General features: G+C 31.8%; 1 protein-coding gene and 1 pseudogene across 5 annotated transcripts in view; one reads left to right on the top strand and one right to left on the bottom strand.

Moving 5' to 3' along the window:
- TENT2 (terminal nucleotidyltransferase 2) overlaps window positions 1–15,435 on the top strand; it is a 59,030-nt gene that overhangs the window by 30,928 nt on the left and 12,667 nt on the right. For 3 of the 5 annotated variants that reach the window (XM_060009239.1, XM_060009241.1, XM_060009240.1), the window contains 4 exons: window positions 1,573–1,649; window positions 2,032–2,160; window positions 6,921–6,964; window positions 13,912–14,048. In XM_060009239.1, coding sequence (XP_059865222.1) covers window positions 1,573–1,649; window positions 2,032–2,160; window positions 6,921–6,964; window positions 13,912–14,048 — 387 coding nt within the window. The remainder of the gene's footprint in view (window positions 1–1,572; window positions 1,650–2,031; window positions 2,161–6,920; window positions 6,965–13,911; window positions 14,049–15,435) is intronic. The other 2 variants (XM_060009243.1, XM_060009242.1) reach the window with 1 other exon arrangement.
- On the bottom strand, window positions 11,268–12,806 carry LOC132423467 (NHP2-like protein 1 pseudogene; annotated as a pseudogene).

Here is a 15,435-nt window from a genome sequence, read left to right as displayed (position 1 = left end):
GTATAAGCCTTTCAGACCCTTTTCTATGCGTATGAGTGCATAAAAGGTTTTTTTTTTTTTTGCGGTACGCTGGCCTCTCACTGTTGTGGCCTCTCCCGTTGCGGAGCACAGGCTCCGGACGTGCAGGCTCAGTGGCCATGGCTCACGGGCCCAGCCGCCCCGCGACATGTGGGATCTTCCCGGACCGGGGCACGAACCTGTGTGCCCTGCATCAGCAGGCGGACTCTTAACTACTGCGCCACCAGGGAAGCCCTGCGTAAAAGCTTTTAAAATTAAAATTGAAATCATACTTTGTTACTTAACAGTATATCATGAATACTTGCTTTTATCATTGAATATCTTCTGGCTTCATTTTCAGTTGCTTTACAGTATTTCATTGTGTGAATTTATTGACTTCAACTTAACCACTCCCTGTTTAAATAAGCATTTTGTGCATAAAATTCTTTCCTTATTAAGGGTTACTTCAGTATTTCCAGAAGTAGAATTTGAAGCAAGTACTGTGGATATTTTTAAAGCTCTGAATTCATATTTTTGGAAGTTTTTATTTGCACACTAGTTTCCATCTAAGTGTTTTTTTCCTCTTTATTGAGTTATATACAGGGAGTGCAAACTGGTTTCAGTGTTAGATTTGTACAAACACAAAGAATGTAACTTTACTGTTACCATAAGCTTCCCAAAGCCAAATATATCTGAAGTGTTAATTTCACCATCAATTTTTATTAATGTGTATGGATAATTGAAAGATTATAGGATTTCTTTTCCCGTAACTAGAAAATCTGAAAAGGTAAATTTCAAATTTTACAGTTAAAAGCTATAGAAAGGACTTTCGTTAAGTTTTTATTTTAGACACTTTTCACAGAAAGACTCATTGTTCAGCAGTTGGACCTGATAGTATATGGTCCTGTTACTTATGCATTAGTTAGTCCTTGTTATTTTGAGTTTAGACATTCTTTATGTATCCCACCATTATTGCCATATTTTCTAAATTGTGAACTGCATGATATCTTTGATTTCAAAGAAGTGTCCCTTCTGTTATGTGTTTGGTTGTTACAGTTCTTCCTAGATGTCAGTAGCCAAGTTTGTCATGATACTATAATTTAGCAACCCTTTTGGAGGGAATATAAAGTGTAGACAGAACTTTTATTTTTTCACATGTACTTTATTTGGCTTTTCATTCCTATTTTAAAGCAGATGATGCTGTCATTCAAAATTGATTGAGAATAAATAGCTTAGTGGGATAACTTGCCCAGAAATGTGTTTGGCCATATAATTTTGTTTATCTGGAAAAGATTACAAAATTAAAAGTTTTTTTTTTTTTTTTTTTGTTAAGAATAATTGAAGCCTTACTGGTACATTATGGATCTTTCAACAGTAATCTTATTTTATATCTTTAATAGACCCCCGATCATACTAAAAGTATGTTTTCATTCTTATTTCTGTAGTGTCTCATTTTAAGGTCTTTGGGCCCATGCTATTTTGTATCATTGGATGGATGGATGGATATGAATTTAGTTACTAGGGAGTTAGTTTATTTTGTATTTGAGCTGAAGTTTTTTTCATTTTTTAAAATAGTTGTGTGGAGTTCGACTTGAATGTAAACAATATTGTTGGAATAAGAAACACATTCCTTCTCAGAACGTATGCATACCGTAAGTTTTGTGTTTATTTCCAAACAATTAATACTTTCTGTATTTATCCTTCATTCTTTATTCCTTCATCAAGATGTGTGTAGTAAATACTGATACCTCTTTGTGTTTATGTACAGTGTGTCTCATTTTCTCATATACATAATATGTTGCTACACTAAAATCACATACTACCAGAGTAATAGGTCAATAAAATGAATTTTAATAATTGGTCATTTTTAAAAGGTAACAAGTACATTTTAGAAGTAAGACACATTTATGGTGAACAGTGTTTAATAACTGGAGGCATTGCTCTTTCTATTGGCATGGAGTTCGGAAATAATGTAAACTTTCAAAGAAACTGTAAAATCTTCTTACCATTTTTAAGTTTTAATTTTACTTTCAGTTGAAAATCGAGTTCGTCCGTTAGTACTGGTGATTAAGAAGTGGGCGAGTCACCATGAGATAAATGATGCCAGTCGTGGTACTTTAAGCAGCTATAGTCTTGTATTGATGGTTTTGCACTATTTACAAAGTAAGTATTGTGGAGTTTTTCCCAATTTTTAAAACGGAAATGCAGTTAAACTTCATTATGGTGTCTTCCCTGTTGACCTTATATTCAAATATCATTGTTTTAAAAAGTTTTTTCTAAGGCACATACAACCACATTTCCTATTTTGTTGCTTTGAAGAGATGTTTTAATAATGTTATCCCTGGAAAACATTATAAAGAAGTTTCACTGTGTTTTTATTTTTTGACAGTTTCCTGTATTCGCTCTTGTATTCAAAGAACTTTCACCACTGTATTGTGGACCCATTATCTTGCTCAAGCACCATTCATCATGTTTTTTATTTTTCACTTGAGACAGGAATTAAATGATTTTCTTGTTGGTTTAAAGAAGCTTTTATTTCCTGTGAACTGTCATGGAGATTGGGTGAAAGACTTGATATTAATGTAAGACCATTTACCAGGAAGTTGTGGGTTAATATTGCACAGTTTAGAAAACAATTGTTGTAATATTTGTTTATACTCTTTGACTCAGTGATTCCATTTCTAGGAACTTATCCTAAGGTAAATAATCAGCGATGTACATATGAATTTATATAAGGCTGTTTTTCATGGTGTTTGTTGAAATAATGAAAGATTAAAAATAATCTAAGTTTTTCAGAGTAGGAGGAATGGTCAAATTAATTATGATATATCCTAATATGAAATTTATACAGATACTAAAAACCATGTTTTAAAGATATTTATTGATATAAGAAAATATTTATGATAACAATGTCATATACAACATAATACCAATTTTATTTAAAAGACAGTAGCTATACTTGAGTGTGTATATATTCATATGTATACAAATACAGAAAAGGTATGTGCCAAAAATTTATCAGGTGTTATTACTTATGGACAGTAGGATTCGTTTTCTTTATATATTACTGTATTTGTAGATATTTTATAATATATTACATGAGAGAGTATATTTTTATTTGAACAGTGGAATGAGGTGAATTTTTTTGAGGTAATGAGAGAGACTTAAAATAGTTTAAATGGACCAAAATTTTGTGAATCAGTAATCATCAGAAAGGTTTAATCTTCCTCTTTGTTGTTAAAGAATTTCAGGCTAATTATAATACATGTATTTTTGTTGCTGAACAGTCTTGGATATATACTAATTTGATGATTGATTTGCCCTTCCAAAAGGGTTTGAAACATGATGTTGGCTGCTTTAGATACTTCTTTATATATTACTGATCATTTTTGTCCAATTTTATAGTTCAATCTGAAACATACATTACTTTTGATGCTTTTTTAGTGAACTCTGTCCAATCTTATGGATTACAGTTCACTTTTATTAAAAATGGAATAGATTAGAAATAGTTCTTGTAAAATACATATAGAATATATGAAGAAGAATAACATTCATGTACTACCACCTAGTGTCTATTCATTTTTTAGTTTTAGTTGAGATTTAAACATTAGATTTGACTAAAGCATGTAACATGCGTGAACATTCATAATATGTGCCCTATCCCTCTATTCTTTTGGGTTACATTAGAAATTTCAATTTGATTGCTTTTTTAGAAAAATGTACTTTAATCACAGATACCCCTTGGTGGTTTTGTAAGCAAGTTAAAAATTCAAATGTTAGTATTTTACCAGTGTAATGAAATCATGTTAAAATTTGGTTTAGATTTTGTTAAACATTTTATTCTTGATAAAGTGGTCCTGTTTACTAAGATGGTTGGTAATTAATGGCACTCTCATCAACCATTTCTAGGTGTTTGTTAAAAGACATCAGCTAACCAGACCTACTGTGTAGTTCTGTACGTTGGCAGATTTAACCTACTCCTCCACAGAAGAAATTACAGAGATTGAAATAAGTATTAATAATTGCTTTTCTTGTCATACAAGAGTCTGCAAGGTGTATTGAGCAGTTCCAGCTCTGCCACAGTGAACTAGTTTGTGTGATTTTGGCCAAGTTATTCTACCTCTCTGGCTTTAATATTCATCTGTAACACTAATGGTTGGATTAGATGACCTTTAAGTTTTGTTTAAATGCTTTAATATCTTTTCTGCCATGAACAGAGAAGGGAAGCAGGTCCTTTCTATGTAGAAAGGTTGAAAAGATTAAAGCATTTCCTAGAATGAATTTCAACAGTTACAAACTACATATGCTTGAAAAAGTGACTGATGAAAGCATGAAGGGAAAAACCTATTGAGAAGAGAATTTAATAGCAATTTAAGATTATGAGTTAATAATAAAGGCAAAAGTGTCAGTTGGTTAGAAACAACAATATGAATGAATATTCATGGAATGTTTACCGTATTACCAGGTATAGAAATATCTCTTAGGCATTTTAAAATTGTTATTGTGTTTTCAAAATTAGTGGTTGTTTAGTGTTGTTGAAGGTCTGCTTTTTTTTTTTTAGTTTAACTTTTGATGAATTAGTATGTAACTTTTATGTGTATAAATTTGTGAAGGCCTGACCAGAAAGCTCTCATCCAAACTACAGGCAAAGTAAAATCTTATAGATTAAATATATTCAAGGCATTATCTATTGATCATATCCTGCAATAATAAACTTTTGTCTTATTTTGCTTTTGAGAGAGAAAAGTAAAAGATTGAAGTCCAGAATTTTGAAATTAAAATAGATGTTGTTACAGAGAGATTCTTTCAGAGTGTATGTTGGTTTGGAATAAAGTAAACATTTGAAAACCTACTAAATGTTTTGAGGTTACTATCAGGATAACATTGATAAATAATTGCCAGGGTACACTAACTGCTTCTCTAATGACGAGTGTTTTTAAATCTTTAAGGTTGTAAGGCAGGGGATTTTTTGAATGATAACCTTGCCCCCAAAAGCTTCCAAATTGCTTAGTTCTAAAAGCTCTTTATCTACTGAAAGACCCTATACCAGTGGTTTGTGTTTATTTTTCTCTCCTAGCATTCTAGTTATGAGATAACTAGAACGAGATACTATTTTTTTCCTAATTTTCTACAGTCTTTTCTTCATCCTTTTTTAAGTTATAATTTTATTTTACTAGCAGTGTTACATGGGAATAGAACTCAGGTTTTTAGATTTAAAACTTAAACTAATTTCTAATAAGAGTTTCCAATTTGACTTCTATATTATAATGAAAATTATTAAAAAGCCATTAAAAATGTTATACAAATATAGAGACTTTTAGAATTAAGTGACTGGGGCTTGAGTTTATTTGTAGGGTCTTCTAGAATTTTAGCATTTGAATGTCTTTGGGGAAAAAAATATGTATCCTTACTTCCTGAGAGTGATTCTGGTAAGTAATGAGTGAGTTTTTTCCCCTAATATTCTTAGTCATACACTGTGAACGTTCCATACTATCATGGAATTTTATTTTATTACAGTTTCCAGTTTTCAACTTGGGAATAAAGCATGATGAATAGATATTTAAATAAAGCATCCTACTTTGTACTATGTGGTAGAAATTTGTACATTTATAATCATAGTTGGAAACCATGTAAATTGGTCATAATGGTTGATTATGTGTTCATTAATGTATTCCAGGAGTCATTAAAAAATTTTTTTGCTAAATAGCAAATTAAAAGTCAAGTAATGATTCTTTGTTACTGAATTTATTTAATTACAGTTGACCCTTGAACAACCCAGGTTTGAACTGTGCGGGTCTACTTATATACAGATTTTTTTCGGTATATATGTATTGCAGTACTTACTACATGATCTGCAGCTGGTTGAATCTGTAGATTTGAAACCTCAGATATGGAGGGCCAACTATAAAGTTATATGCAGATTTTGGACTGCACAGGGGTTGGCACCCTTAACCCCTGTATTGTTCAAGCGTCAACTGTATATGTAATTATTTCTAATTCTTAAATACATAGTTTATCATGCAGTACTATATTTGGTCTTTAATCTTAAAGAAATCTTGAAAATGTATTATTTGTATCTTACCATATTCAAGATACTATATTTTACAGTTACTTCTTATATTGTGAATATTAAACACTCTGCCTTTCATGTTATTCCATCTACATTCTAATGATGTGAGATTACAGTTAGCACATTTAATGAGGTTGGATTTGGGTAAAGCTGTTGAAGGGTGCAGAATGGCAGTTAAAAAATGCAGAGACATATGACGATAATGATTCTTTTGTATGAAATTTTATTTATTATATAGCAGATTGGTACAAATCTCCTGATTTAGATTTCTAACCTTTGCTCAGGTTTTCTTTTTAAAAATGTATTAATGAAGTTGAAGATCTTTTCAGTTTTTTTCCCAATAGATCAATTTCCCAAAACGATCTCAATTTTGGTATTATTGTTAGAAGAAATTAAATAATAAAGGGACAATTATGATAGAGCTGTTATTCTTATGATGTAGTGCCATTGGATTGTACTTAAAAAATTTTTGTTTTGATAGCTACATCCATGTTAACAATGTCTTTTTAATATCTGTAGCACAACAATTGTCTTGCTTATTTTGTGTGTGTGTCTGATGTTGGACCAAATGATGTGTGTCCATTTATTGGTGACCTATTATTCTAAAACCATGTAAGGAACATTGGTTTACATAGAAATATATGTAATTTATTAACAGACCTTAAATTGTCTACTTAGATATATTTTGAATTTAAATTTTTAGGGATCAGAATTAATTTCACAAAGTATATGAAAGCTGTTGAATTTTAGCGTAAACCCATATAGTCTCATACCTGGGGTGTAGCTGACAAATTATTGCTTTGTAAAATGAATTACGTTAATCACGGAAGCTTTAAACTTTTTCTTTTTATAGCCCTACCTGAACCCATCCTTCCATCCATCCAAAAAATTTACCCAGTAAGTGTTCCTTATAAATTATTATAATACATGTTATGACAAGTATATGTGGAACTATTATGTGCAGTATTAACGTGAATATAAAAGTAGTATTAATTACCTTCTAAATATATGATAACATTTTCTACATAGACTGAGGCATTGGCCACTAGAATGCAAAAATGTTTCATATAATTTTTCAGAAGACTCTGCTATTTTATTTGGTTATTGGCAGACAATCTTGTCATTCATGTTAATGGTGGAACTTTTTGTGTGATGCTCATGATTATCACTAATGGGAATTAAATATACTTAGTTGGTGAAGGCCCATTTGGACTCATACCAGTTTTTTTCATGCTACCAGTTTTTTCTTGCTACTTTTTTTCATGTTTAGAACATATCTTTAGTTAGTAACTCAGAAGTTTTATAGCCTAACATATGTATAATTTGAAATCAGGGAAAAAAATTAAGATGATGAACAATTGGGTAATCTTTTTATCTTTCATTTGATCTTACCAAGTAATATTCTAAGAGGTAACATTAGTACACTGTCCTTGTGTGTACACTATTAAGAATCCTGGTGAAGTTAATTGGAAACACTCAAGAAATGAAGTGTGCCTACTAGAAAAAGTTTAGTATGTACTCAGTTTGAGTTTAGAGAAACCTAGGTAATGTACTTATTCATAATCTATATGAGTATTTTTGTTTCTTTTCTAGTTTTTGTGTTCTTTTCTCCAGAATTTGCTATTTCTTTGTTTATAGTCTTACCATTTCTGTTTTCTTCCATAGTCATTCTTGTTCCTGGTTTTTTTTGGAAATAATATTTAGGCAGCTTGTTTAGAATGTTTGACCAACCTTCTGAAACCACATAATTTTTTACCTGTTAGTTCATAAACTTATAAGAAGAGGTGTTTTCTAAACTTACTAAATAATCATATTACAAAGGAAAACATAACATCCATCTTGAGTGATCAGTTTTCAAAGAACTTATTTATTTTATATGTATCAGACAAAATATAATAAATATATTGACCTGGAACCTAAATTAAATGTAATTTAATCTTTGATGATTGAGAACTGATGTTCTTGTTTTTGAACATCAGTTATTCTTATAATGCACACATATGAGGTACTGGATAATAAAGGGTTCACTGTAAATAGAGTCTTGCTGTAGTGGGGGCCTCCCAGTTTGTGGTGTCATCTACTAGAAGAGACTGTTTAACACAAGAACCTTTTGGAATCTGGCTATCTTATCTTCCTCCTTTTAAAAACAAATTGCTGCTGTGAAGAACTATTATAATGAGTTTACAGTATAGCTATGTATAAGTATTTATGCTTTTTTAAGGATTATGGTAAATGAAAGCATCAGAAAGTATAGAAATGAAAATAACATGAACTTTTGGGCCTATTCTTGAATGTTTTCCTCCCTCTACAGTTTTTATTCTTTAGCTCATACTGAATGGTCAAAGATAATGACTGGGTGTTTACTATTTCATTGCATTGTCTCAACTTTATTTTTCTTTAAGACCTAAGTTTCAGTGTAGAAAGAGCTGCATATATTTTTCAACATACAAAGGATCTAAGTTAAATTTACCCTTTAAAGAATCTATTATTGTGTATTGAAAAGATGCTTCTACAGAGATCTCACTTAAAACCATGTACTACTTGGAACTCTCTTTACTAATGTAAAATACTGATGAAATTTCAGTTTAATAGCACTATGCTGGGAGACAGAGGTATTACTTTTATAAGATAGATTCTTACTAGTATATTCTAGTTTGAAGAACCTCATTTTTACTTCTGTGTTTCATTTTTCTAATCACCTAGCTTTCTCCCATGACAGGGTCCTGATTTCTGTTCACATATACTACCTCTAAGCCTATATTCTCCACCCTGTTTTGCTAATAATCTTATTTCTACACCTGTAACCAGGAAATAGATTTAATACCTGCCCAGCCCCAAGGCTTTAAAAAGTACTAATAGCAAGCCCCACTAGACTTAAGAATATCTTAATTTGCTTTCATGTGTGCTTACATTGTCATAAATATTTAAACCACATTATCTTTACTATAACATTGATACTTACATGGATAAGGACTTAATACCCCTTCTTAGCAGGTTTTTTTGTTTTGTATGAAACCTGTAAACTGATCAGTGGAGCGCTTTTTTCAGTGGGCCATCTGATGGAACAAGCAAATTAGCTTGTTTCTTATTACTAACAGTAACTATCATTTATTTAGTATCTATTTTATATCAGCACATATAAGTTTTATATACAGTATCTTCAATCCTAAGCAAATAAACTTCTAAGTACTCCCCTTGTTTCACAGTTGAATGTTAGAAAGATTACATGATTGATCCAGGCTGTTTAGTCACAACTTATGGATGCAGCAACTGGTATTTTTTCCATTAGACTGTGCTGCCTATGGAAAGGCAAAATGATAGTAGTAGTCACTAAGATACCATTTCATCTAATTTGCATTGCTTACTACATTTTATTTGTATATATCTGATTGTTCATGTATATATAAATATACAGATATATTTGTATACCTTTAAGAAAAGCTGATATGACAAAATTTCAGCTTGATAAAAAAGTTTGAGAATGATTTAAAACTTTACAGTAACAAACTTTCAATTAAAAAATTGGTATGGTGTTGCAATTCAGTTGTTATTAAATTATGAAAGGAAAAGATGAAAGATTATAAACATCTTTATCAACTATATCATGATATATAGCATTATTGATTATTACTACTTAACTATTGACTGAAAAAGCAACATAAATAATAGAGGACAGAGTGTTTACTGTTGAGTTAAAGAAATGAAGTTGAGAAGGTTTAAATATATAAACTCAGATTAGGTGTATGAAGGGATCTTTATTTTAATGCAAGCATATTATGAGATTCACTTAGATTTATGCTAGGTAGATTTATCAAGACAACTTATATTTGTTTCCTTCCCTAGTGGTATCTTCCTATTCTCAGAAGCGAAAGATAATTCCACAATAATGCATTGAAAGTTGCAGGAGGTAACCACATACTGTGTTGTAAATGTATAGTTAAAATAATCATCATGCCTCGCATATACTGAATAATTAATAAATAGATAATATTGCTACTATGCTTTCCATACAGTGTATCATTTAATTTGTATAACAACCCTATGAATACTGTTACTTTCTTTATATTATGGATGAAGGAGCTTAACTTTTGGAAAGCTAGATAACTTGGTTAAGTTCACATAGCTGTAGAAGAACAAGGTTGCAAACCTAGGTCTGACTCCAGAGCTCATGCTCTTAACCACTTCATAATAGTACTTCTACTTTGTGTTAAATACTTACATTCCTTTCAAAACTTTAAAGATCTCATTCATATCAGATATAGTTTAAAGGCAATTTAATGATCAGTCTTTAATGTACATCACTAGATTAGTGGTGATCTGCATAAAATTAAGAAGTCTTGGTAGAACTTCAATGTATCATTTAGTTCTTTCTCTATATAGGTAAAACTCCACTTAAATGCTCCATATCAGTTATCCTTTTCTTTGAGATCTTCCTCAACGTTTCTAGGCTTTAAAAATTCATATTGTTAGAAAATTGTGCAACTTAAATTTCTTTGCCTAGAAATGGAAAACAGTCATCTTTCATTTAAGCTATACATCATTTTAAAGAACAGTTACCAAGTAAAAGTTCAGCCAGTCTAATTTAGTCCAGAAAGTGTTTAATTATCCAAATTTTCAAACTTTGAAGGTAAAGTAAGATATGATGACACAGCCTCAAAAGATCATGGAATCTGGCAAAAGGTGTTTTGCTAGGCAATTATATGGGCAAAAACTGAGACTTTTCAAATGTTTTTCAAGAGATTACTTATTTAAATTTTTCTTAACTTGGCATTGTGAAGAGAAAATGGAAGATATGTGTCTTCAGCATTTAAATATCATTTGGAAAATGTTTTCAGGATTTAGTTATTACATATCTGGATATCAGAAGCCCAAAATAAGATATAACCTTAAAAAATAATAGATATATCTTCCCTAAGTTAAAAAAAAAACAGTAAATATCAGTAATCCAAAGGAAAAAATGCTTTAAGAAATAGATGTTATATTGTATTGGTTAAATTGTTTTTCTCTGGATTTAGATTATAATTTTAAAGGCTGCTTTTATTTCTTTGGCTTTTGGATTGCTGCTTACGTGCCCTCATCCTATCTGTAGTAACATATATTGTTCTTCAATACATAAATGCAGTTGGGGAGCTCCTTTTAAAAAAATTCTTCAATGAAATTTTTCTTAAAGCAGAAAATCTTTCTGTAATATGAATGATTACCAAAAATGGGGATTACTTAAGGTTAAATAGAATCCCTATTTACTTGTAGCTTCTTTTAGTTGGATCCTATTTTTTGTTTGTTTGTTTGTTTGCTTGGATTTCTCCTTCAGTTCTCCCTCAATAGGTATGACATGGCCCTTTTTATATATGACCTTGAAAAAGAACAGTGAAGCTAAGAGAACACTGGCCAAACTGTTGGTTCAGGGTCCTTCAGCATTTTAATATAGTAGGTCTCACAACTCTATAGTTTTAATCTCACAATTACTGATATGTTTCTTTAAATTATTGAACAAAATAAAAATTTTAAAGGGGGTTCAAACAGTTTTAAACTTCAGGTAAGAAAATGGCTACTCTGTCTCAGCATCATTTCATAACTTGAATGCTTATTGTGCTAGGTGCTAGAAATCAAAATAAGAAGCTTTCAGAGCAGAAACTATTAAACAGTGACCCACTTTTCTTTTCCCTGTCATTTGAACTTATACCTTTTTTGTTTAATTCCCTAGAGAATATTAAATTTTATAGTTTTTTTTTTGAGCACTATAATATTTTATAACAATAGAAGGTAGCTCAAAATACTATATGCTAACAGACAAATGATACATAACCCCTGCAGTAGGAGTCAGCAGGGAGTGTGGCAGAGGCCACCTGTTTAGACTAAGAACCTTTCAGTGGACTGCTGGATGGACTGGGTCTGCTGCTTCAGTTGTGAGCCTTCTTTGATGGTGACAGAACAGGCGATGACAGCCTGGAGACCCCACAGGCTTGCCCCAGGGCCTGCTTGGAGCGCACAAACACGTAGGGCACATTCTTGTCCTCACACAGCAGTGGGAGGTGCAGGATGATCTCCAGGGGCTCGGTGTCTGCAGCCATCACGATGAACTCAGAGATGCCTCTCTTGAGGGTTTTGGTGGCCTCATTGGCTTCTTCGTGAAGCTGCTTGTAGTTACATGACTGCTGAACGAGGTCCAATAGTTTCTTGCTGAGGTCGGCATCTGCAAGAGGGTAGGCTTTCAGATTTACATCAGCCTCAGTCATGGCTCCGGTTCCATGGTATCGTCACTCCTCAAGGAGCACAGGCGATGTCAGAGCTGGAGCCAGTTTTACAGTTTTAAATAATGTTATCCTAAGTCCAATTTTACACTTAACAAGTAAGAGCAAGACAAGTAAGAAACCTGCTCTTCCTTCTGCCTTTACTCTTTATTACAAATTAGTGCTTCTCTCCTAGTCCCCCTAGTCCTAGAGACAAATAAGATGTCTACTTGAGTCATATAACGTAATAATAAATCTGTTAGAAGTGTAAGGGAAGCCCCACATTTAGGAATGCCAACTTTGTGAGTTGTGGTTGGAGTAGAATTTTTCTTCTGACAGAAAGGTAATCACTTCTTGGTAGTTAAAAATTGTTAGAATTATAGGTAATGGGGCAGGGAGAGAATATATTTTTATTTTCTTGCTCTTTGTTTTTACTGATGTTTTTTGAGGACTATCATTAAATAGATGCACTACCCTATTTCTTGGTATTACCACTTAGTTATTTGGGGACCCTCTATTTTTTTAAATATTGGAGTTATTCAGATATTACTAATTGAATTAATATCTATAAACCCAAAGTTGATCTGTTGGGTAGTTGAGAACCTTAAGTGTAGTTGTCATTCTGCTGTCTTAACCAATTGGGTTTTTTTGTTTGTTTTTTAAATCTTTCTTTTCTGATGGCAAAGGGGAATATAGAAAACCTTTCTTGAGGGCACTGTGAAAATTACCTGAGAAAGAGTATTTTCTAATGTAATGGATATGTATTATTTGAGAATTTCTATAGTTCATTTAGTTTATTTTAGAGCCATAACTTGCAATAATAGAGGAGATAATAGAGGAAAGATCAGATATGAAAATGAATGGCATACCATAGGCAAAAATAATAAGTACTCATTAGTATTCTTTCTAATAAGTATCTTGTTTGGGCCTGGATTGCAAGCAGATGATATCCTCCTTTATGCATATTGTGCTAAAAGTAAATTGCTGAATATTGCTTGCTGGTATGTTTCCTATCTTTCTTCTTTTCCCTGCCTTCTTTGTCTTTGCAAGTTCAATTCATGTTGAACATCATTATTTCTGTTCCCTCTAAGATACAAAATACAAAATGAAATAAAATTTCAAAAAATCTTAAAATCAGCATAAGTACTGTTTATGTATTAAAATTACTTATATGACCTTTGAGAGAAATTTTAAGTGACAGTTGGAGAAAGCTCTCATCTTGTCCTTGATACACTTCAGAAAGTACAACTGCTCTTTATAGAAATAATTAAGAAGGATATACATTTATAAAGAAATCTAAATATTATTGGATGGAATCTTGGTATGTACAGTAAGGTTTTATTTATGAATTAGAAAATCTTTTGCTACCATAGGAATTCATTTGGTTAACTGAGTGATATACCTCAGTCAGGGTTAGAATATCTTAGTTTTTCAGGTCCTTTCTGGCCTACTCCAAACATTGGTGAAACCGTTACTGGAAGAAAATCTTCAGATTTCCAAATTGCCAACATAAAGAAAATTCTCTCTTCTTCAGACAGCCTTATGTTAGGATTTATAAAGTTTTTTGGTGTGTTTTTAAATGGCCTCACATTTTTCCCTTTTTCTTTTTGATAGGAATCTTTTAGTCCTGCTATACAGCTGCACCTTGTACATCAAGCTCCGTGTAATGTTCCTCCTTACCTCTCAAAGAATGAATCAAATCTTGGGGACCTCTTACTGGGCTTTCTTAAATATTATGCTACAGAATTTGAGTAAGTGAAATTTCAAATTGTGTTTATTCGTTTGTAAATAAGTGAATGCTACAAATTGGGTCATAAACTGTATTTATCAATTTCAGTGTTGTAAACTACTCCAAAAATGTGTAGTTTATAAAATTTAATATCTAATAATTAATTAGAAACTAAATAGCTTTCCTGTTTCTAGCTAATAAAAAAATTATAGTTCAATAAGCCCAGTTTTAGTTGATTTCAGTAGTGATCCCATTTTATATTTAGCCACCTCTTTCCACTGTAGGGCCTGAATAAATGTTTGTGTTGGTCCTGTGTAGGTGCTGTATAGTATGGAACATCTGTTTTCCCGGAACTTAAAATTTGTAATAAAAAACACAGCTAAAACAACTTGGAAAAAGTTCTACTTAATACTTGATATCTGAATAAATTGTTGTGTTTGTATGATATACAAATCAAGGACTACTCCTTTTCCTTTTTTTTTTTTTTTTTTTTTTTTTGGTGAGGGTGATACGTAAACATGAAACAGTAAAGTGTGTAGTCAGGCTGGCCATAACTGAAAGTTCTTACAGGAGTTTTTAGTCCAGATAGAATGGGATTAGGGGTTGTTTGCAGCTCTTCTGATCAATTTGGAAAAGCTTGAAGGAGAGAATGAATGAGAGAACTTAGAAGTTGTACAATTAGAGGAGGAGGGTACAGTGACCATAGGGTGTCAGTTTGAAGAGGTTTGGAGAGGGGAACAATAATAGTAAGCCTAATAAATTGCTATTACTTGGTGGGAAGAACTGTTCTAAGCAGATTATATGTATTATGTCATTAGTTTACATAATAGCCAAATGAGTTGGTATTATTTTATGCCTATTTTACCAGTGAGGCATATAGAGAGGTGAGGAAACTGGCCCAAAGATCACACAGGTAGTAAGGGGAATACTTCAGATAGTTTTGACTGCAAAATTCACTCTCTTAACTATGATACTTTACTGAAATGTTGATATTATCTGCTATCATACAGGAGTTTTAAAGAAACTTGACTCATATAAGATGATTTGAAACATAGGACCTGAAGGAAGAAGTGTTCTTTACATTTCTCCAAGTAAAGTTTCTATCAGACTGCCTGTTTTGTTTATGGTTGTGTCTCCATTACCTAGCCCAATGCCAGGTAGTGGTACTTGAAAAATACTTGCTATAGGTAAATAATTTTGAAGCAGAAAGTAAGATTATGGATATGAGTCAGAGATCGTCAAGGTGACTTAGAAATTACTGAATTAGGTTAACAAAAGGAGTAAGAAAAGTGCTGAAGAAAAGTAGTTCAAGAAGAATGAAGTTATAATAATCCAGGTTAAAAATGACCAGGACCTGAATGTAAGTCTAGGCAACAAAGATAAAAAGGAAGGAGCTTTCATCTGTATAA

Source organism: Delphinus delphis, chromosome 3 (genome assembly GCF_949987515.2).
Source record: "Delphinus delphis chromosome 3, mDelDel1.2, whole genome shotgun sequence".
NCBI classification, from domain to species: domain Eukaryota; kingdom Metazoa; phylum Chordata; class Mammalia; order Artiodactyla; family Delphinidae; genus Delphinus; species Delphinus delphis.
The sequence above is the reverse complement of the archived record's forward strand: the minus strand, read 5'-3'. Positions and strand labels throughout refer to the sequence as shown.